At 36.5% G+C, this 7078-nt stretch overlaps 2 protein-coding genes across 2 annotated transcripts in view; one reads left to right on the forward strand and one right to left on the reverse strand.

Moving 5' to 3' along the window:
- LOC144968419 (coiled-coil domain-containing protein 25-like) overlaps positions 1–1462 on the forward strand; it is a 28466-nt gene extending 27004 nt beyond the window's left edge. The window contains exon 9 of the mRNA XM_078906756.1: positions 1035–1462. Within this exon, the coding sequence (XP_078762882.1) occupies positions 1035–1070 (36 nt within the window). The 3' untranslated portion in view covers positions 1071–1462. The remainder of the gene's footprint in view (positions 1–1034) is intronic.
- Positions 1–7078, reverse strand: part of LOC144968549 (putative small nuclear ribonucleoprotein Sm D2) — a 399977-nt gene that overhangs the window by 376173 nt on the left and 16726 nt on the right. The window lies entirely within an intron of this gene.

Here is a 7078-nt window from a genome sequence, read left to right on the forward strand (position 1 = left end):
CTTTCTTTTTCTCTAGTTGCTTTAATTTTTAATTTTTTGACTATCCCATTTTTTTTTTCTTGGCGCTGAAATGAACTACCTGTCTTGCAAGTGCCATAAAAACCCTTAAAAACATAAAAACAAAACACAAGATCTTCTTTTGGTATAACTTTAAATTGTGTTTACGGGTGTTAAGTTAAAAACAACCTTTTATTACTCTTTAGATTTTAAAGTTGTATCAAATAAAAGCCTGTCCTTTCTTTTGTTTTGTGACAAAACTTGAGTCGGACCATTGTTTGGTATAATTCATGTTGTTGACTAACTGAGCGTTCCAAATTCAAAATCCTTCATGCGAACACTATTTTTGAAAGTTGTGTCACGAAAGACACATTATTTGATAAAAATTCCAACATTCCGAGTTCAACCAAATAAAAATGGTGCTCTATTATTTTTTTATTGAAAGGTTAATTATTCGTTAATGCTGATAACAAGCTTTAATTTTACTGGTTTTTTAGATATCTGTAACAGCATTCTCTAATTTTCTGTAAGTTTTTGAAATTCCTTGTTTTTCCTCACTTTTATTCCACTTTATTTGAATTTTAAATTAATTTTTGACAATTGGTCATTTTTGCAATTATTAGGCTCATATTCGAATATTGCACAAATTTGATTATTTAGCAATTTTTATGCAACTATTTCTAACTTTTCAATACAGTCACAGTCTTGTAAAAAAAAAAATTGAACGATTTGTCAGTGTTGTGTATCGTAGTGTATGTTCGAGAAATTTGAGTTGCTTGGGATTATAATCCATGCTGTCAGTGGGATTTGAAAATGGGGTTTTGGCTCATTTGAAATACCACCAAAATTCAAAGTTACATAGCATTTGAATTAATTTCCCTATCATGTTGATTGTGGTATCAAGTCTTAGAATTATATGTACTTTCCATAACAGGTAACATGTTTGCTGAGTTTATGATTTAAAAATCAGTTTAGGATATCTAATTTCAACTTATAATTAAAGTGAAGGTAATCTTTTCTTTTTGTTTTGTTCACAGGATTTTCTTGGGGCAGATGACGATGACTTCATGTGACGACAGTTTTACTATATTGTATCAAAATCAATGAAATGATATATTTGTTACTTATGAGATTTGTGTATATGTTGATGCATGCATATATTATTGTGATTTGTATGTCTCTGAACAAGATGCGCATTTATTTACTCTGAAATGTTCCCAAATTCCAATACAATATTCATTAAAAAATACAAGAAACACCTGATGCAGCACTGATAAAAAATCAATCACTGATACTGATCACAGAAAAAGTCTCCTAGTGTGCTAATACCCAGACACATTGTTAATTGTTTGTTACTTTTTATGTATTGAGATTAACATTTTGATGTGGTGTAACGGAATGGGTATTCTTAATGTTATTGTTATTCTTTCTTTTTTTTTGTCAATAAAAAAATATTGTAACTCAACACATCTCTTTTGGATTCATATTGAGAAGCAAGAGTTATAGTGAAAGAAACTGCAAAATTCACGGAAATAATTGCATCTTTTCTTTTTTTCAATGGAGGTGAGATGACTGAAATAAGAAGATACTGCACTTCCACCCAAAGAACTGAGTTCGAACCCTATTGTCTACATCTCATTTTTTTCCTTGAGCAAGAAACTTAGTCCCTTATCCCTATTGCTCATTTTGCAGCGCTACACTGGCTGTGGCACCTGGAGAAACGAATGCCTTATTATTGAATTGTCTTAACAATAACAATATAGTCAGATAAATTCATAAAATTAATTGAAGGTAAAATGCAAGTGCAAGTGCAAGGCAATGCGTGGCAAATCTAGCCCTTAAAAGGTCTGTTTTTAGAGCCTTGGAGTTTTTTGAAATGATTAGATCAATGCTCATTACAGATGGACGGACTATCTGATGCTCTCAATGGTCGGTAGCCAGCATTCTCTGATTGATCAATAAGCCAGCATTGCCATCCACGGGTGCCAATGAAAAATATCAATGCCCTTCCTTGAAGATTGGGGTCCGGGGACCAATGAGGTCCCAGCATGGAAGAGAAACAGAGATACTCAAACCCCCATCCCACACACATGCACTGCCAAAATTAAATAGGGCCAGTAGCCAATAGGACACATGTACCACCATCATATTTGGTGTAGCAGTAGCATAATAATATTATCTCAATGCCATTGACTCCCGGTACAACATAATATATTGTCCGAGTCTGACATAAACTGCAAAAAAATGGAGAAACTAATTAGACACGAAATTTTCAATTTGGCTATCCTGTGTAATCTGTAATCTATGATCATTATGGCCTCTTTCTGTACTTGCTTTCTTTTTTTTTTGCTTGTATTATGAAATACTGTGTATTATATATATATATATTGACAAAACCAAATAATATAAGCTCATTCCCGGAAAGTCAGAAAGCATGTTGAATGAAAAACAGATATAGGGCAGCAAGTGCCTCCCTGCCCACTATGGGAGGTGGAGTGCTCGGCATATTATAAGTTACTTGGAAATAACACCGGTTTATAAAATGAGCTGGGCCTGTTGATTTCACATCAATCCACCATTTGGTTTCTCTTATAACTTATAAGCCCCCTTTTCTGCATACCGACTTAGACAATGTTTACAAATTGTTTCACGTGATACCGTGATAAAATTACCTTCCATCCAAATTACATCCCCTCCCCATTATTGGTTACTCCAAACATGTTTTGCATAGATTTTTCACAAAAGACTCCAGGTGAAACCAAATGTGTTTGTTTTTAAGGGTTTTACAGCACTTGCGACACATTTAGGTCATTTCAGCTCCAATAAAAACGGAGAATATGAGATACAGAAAAAAATTATAGAATTACAAGTATTGGTACCCGAGAAATATATAAAGATTGATAAAGGGGATTGGTTCATATGGAGAACAGGTGTAGATTCCAAGAACATTACTTAGTTTGAGATCACCTCAGTCTCCTCGAGACACCAGCACAGGATCCCACTGTAATGAATACACTAAAATGTTTACAGAATGTATCCATAGAAGAAAACAGGGCCAACAATACATAACAGACAGATGATTTACAAGGGGGAAAAAAATCATCTCCCAAAATTAATACCAAGCATATGGCTGTTTCCCTCTCAGCCAAGGACTTTGGTAAGGGCCAGGATAAAACCAGATACCCAATCGAGGAAAATTTACAAAAAAAAATCTCTAGTGAAAAAAAAGTGAGCTATGGCTTATTTCGTCAGCATCGCCTATGGTCAATCAACACACATTTTGTGTGTCTGATTAGTCCAAAGTGTGTGCTGCTGATGTCGGATAATATTATATGTTTGGGAGGGGGGTTGACCGAAGCATTATTATTATTATGGTGACTCCAATTTGTGAGGTCAATGACCTTGGTAATATTATATACCTGGATACCTCTGTATAGAGCTTTTAGACTTGGTGTAGTCTCCTTAGCTCCTCCTCATCTATTAATGATTGGACCAATTTTTATAATTGAACTTGTTTCCTAGGATGTTGCTTATCTCCAACTCTGCTTTGAATTTATTCAAATTTTTTGCTGATACTGTGGTTTCTTGAAGTTTATTCCAGTTATTTACAATTCTAGATGAAAAAAAGTTCCTTCTTTCATTTGTTTTAAAACGTTCTTTTTCCAGTTTCTTGCTGTTTCCTCGTGTCTGAAGGATCTTGTTTGGTTTAAGAAATCCTGCCTCTACCCTGTCTATTCCCTTTACTATTTTATATGTTTGGATCATATCTCCCCTTCTTCTCCTGTAATCTAAAGTCGGGAGATTTAATTCTTTCAATCTCTCACAGTAGGTTTTGTCTTTCAGGTGTGTGATAAGTTTTGTTGCTCTCTTGCACTCTTTCCAAAGTCTTTGTCCCTCTCAAACTTTGGATACCATATGCAGTTGGCATATTCCAGCTTTGATCTAACCATAGTCTTGTAGATGGTAGTCATGTGTTTTGTTTTCAGATTCTTGAAATTTCTTTTCCCTATTCCGAGTGTTTTACTAGCCTTAGATTGAACATCTTGAATTTGCTTCTTGAAGTTTAGCTTCCTATCAATAAAGACTCCTCTAGGTCTTTTTCCCCATTGGATTTCTGCAGGGGTTTTTCTTTCATTATATAGTTTGCTTCTCTGTTGTTTTTTCCTAGGTGAAGAACTGCACATTTATCTACATTGAACTCCATCTGCCATATTTCGGACCATTCTTCAAGCTTTTTCAAATCTTGTTGTAAGGTGTTTCTTTCCTCTTCTGTATTAGCTACTCCATAGAGCTTAGTATCATCGGCAAAGATTTTACATTTAGATGATAGCAATGATAGATTGTCTGGCAAGTCGTTGATATAAATCAGGAAGAGAACTAGTCCCAGTACACTTCCTTGTGGAACTCCACTTGTTACCAGTCTCTCCGCTGATGCTGTTCCATTCACTATCACTTTTTGTCTTCTATCTTTGAGGAAATCTCGGACCCATTTAACTGTCTGATCATTAATTTGATACTGTTCCAATTTCCTGATAAGGCACCAGTGTGGAACTTTGTCAAATGTCTTTCTGAAGTCGAGGTATATGACATCTAAATTGTTGCCTAATTCCAGTCATCCATTGTTTCAAGTAGGTTTGTTACTGTAGACCTTCCCGCCATGAAACCATGTTGATCTTTGCTGAATAGTTTGTTCTTGGTCATATGATCAACCATTTCTTCTCTAATCAGCTGTTCCATGAGCTTGCAGACGACAGATGTCAGGCTCACTGGTCTGTAGTTTTCTGGATTTTTTCTGTCTCCCTTCTTGAATATGGCTGTGACGTTAGCTTCTTTCCATTCCCTTGGTAGTCTTCCTTCTTTCATCGACTGGTTAAATATCTTGGTTAGGGGTTCTACTAGCTGCTCTGCTACGTTTTTTAGAATGTAAGGATGCAGTTTGTCAGGTCCAGGTGATTTACTCTCCTTTAGGTTTTGTAGTCTCTTCATTACTCTCTCTTCAGTAATCGGCCATTGTGTAGTATCTATATTACTTCTTTTAGCAATATCTGGCAAGTTTTTCTGGTTCTCCACTGTAAATTCTGTAAAGACACTTGCAAAGAAGAGATTTAGCACCTCTGCCTTGTCTTCATCTTCAGATGCCCAAGTGCCATCTTCTTTTTTTATGTCACAGGTTCCCTGTCTTGTCTTCATTTTACTGTTTACATAACCCCAGAATACCTTAGGATTTTCTTTCGTTTCCTCTGCTATCTTGTTCTCATACCTTTGATGCGCTTGTCGGACTATTTTAGTAGTTGCGTTTCTCACTCTTTTGTATTTGTCTCAATCCTCTTCCTTTTTGATTCTAGAGTATCTTCTATTTACTGCCTTCTTCTTCCGTAATATATTGGCTTCAATCGGTAATAATATTATTGAGTACGGTCAGCTTCTTTCCCTATTTAATTTTAGCCCTGTGTGTGTGTGTGTCCCGGCACGCGCGTTTGTTTGATTAGATGTGTGTGTGTGGGGGGGGGGGGGGGGAAGGAGGAGGAGGAGGGTCCTGACAAGGTTAAATCCATTCATTCAATGCTTTGCTCTGAGACGGCCAGGACCTGTGTGTTCTCTATTATTATTTGACCCCATTCTTAGTCTTTACACAATCTGTACATTTTTCACATTTTATATTTTATCATTCGAGTACTTTTGGATTGTCTATTACATTTTCTGTTGCAAAGCATGTCATAGTCAATAACAGTAAGTTGATTCCGCTTTTGTATCTCAAATTCCGATTTTTATGTATTCTGATTCCTCTTTGGGGCTATTCGGGGTAGGAGCCTCTGATGACCACTACAGGGACCTCTACTTCTCTGGTTCATTCAACACGACCAAGCAACGACTGCGAATAGCGCGCGATATGAAGGGCCATACTGATTCTAGATTGGTTTGCTTTGTTCACATGCGTTTTTGCTCATTTGGTTACAATCCGGTTGAGTTGATTTTCGGATAAGTCGATTTTGTTCCCGGTTCCCCTGGGCATCGTCTTATCCGGAGTCTACTGTAATCCCATTCCAAGACAAAGTCAGAAAGCAACAAGAAAGCAGATAGGAATGTAGAAGACACATCAAAGCAAGAGACCTCTGCCACCATGGCAGACCAAAGGACCCCACCCAGAAAACGAGGATAGTCCAAAATTTTCTAGATTTACAATTAAAAGCACCCAAGATGAAGGGGACTGGTTCATTTAAGGTAAAGAAGTAGATTCCAAATTAATGCGCGCTATACCTTTCCCTCTCCAACCAAGTAGTGGAGCCTAATTATAACAGTGATGGTAGGACCAGCCTAAAATTCCCCCCTTATAACAGAGTCCTGCTGTAGCCGAATTTCAAGGGAAACAACCCAAATAGCCTAAGTCACAATACGATTCAATAGTCTGATGTAGTCTTCAAGCTGGCTCGAACCTTTCATATGCCTTGTGACCAGAATGTATAAAAGTCAAAACAAGATCATCAGGGATGAGAATGACAGGTCACTAAAAAGGAGGAAATTTTTCAGCGCTTAGATCAAGAACCATCCATGAAAAAATAACCTATAAATTTAAATGTCATTAAAATTTATTGTGATGCAATCCAAAATGTGTCTCCCAGCAATTTCTGACATCTTTCGGAGGAATTTCAAAACACTGAAAGTGTAATTATAACATGGTGGTTGTAGTAATGGTAGTGGTAGGGATAATGATGTGGTGGTGGTTGTAGTGGTTGTGGTAAGGATGATGATGTGATGATGGTTGTAGTAGTAGTGGTAGTCGCCACATACATCTCCCGTATTCACAGATTCACTAATGCCCATATCCCATTGTTAAGTTGACCAGAGACGACAACTTAAAACTTGGCTCACGTAAATTTCAGAAACAATTCCGAACAATTTCAATGCTTAAACAGGAATTTCTGCAAACAATTTATAATCTATTGAGCTATAATTATAATCATCCTAATACCCCTTGTTTCAAATCAAGTAAAGTTCCAAAACCAATTTATGATGTATAAAATATTAAAACGAATGGAAGGTGTGGTGGTAATAATGATATGATGGCGGCTGTTGTAGTGGT

The sequence above is a fragment of the Berghia stephanieae genome, chromosome 1, assembly GCF_034508935.2.
Source record: "Berghia stephanieae isolate SIO BIC M18660-M18661 chromosome 1, UCSD_Bste_1.3, whole genome shotgun sequence".
In the NCBI taxonomy this organism is placed as follows: domain Eukaryota; kingdom Metazoa; phylum Mollusca; class Gastropoda; order Nudibranchia; family Aeolidiidae; genus Berghia; species Berghia stephanieae.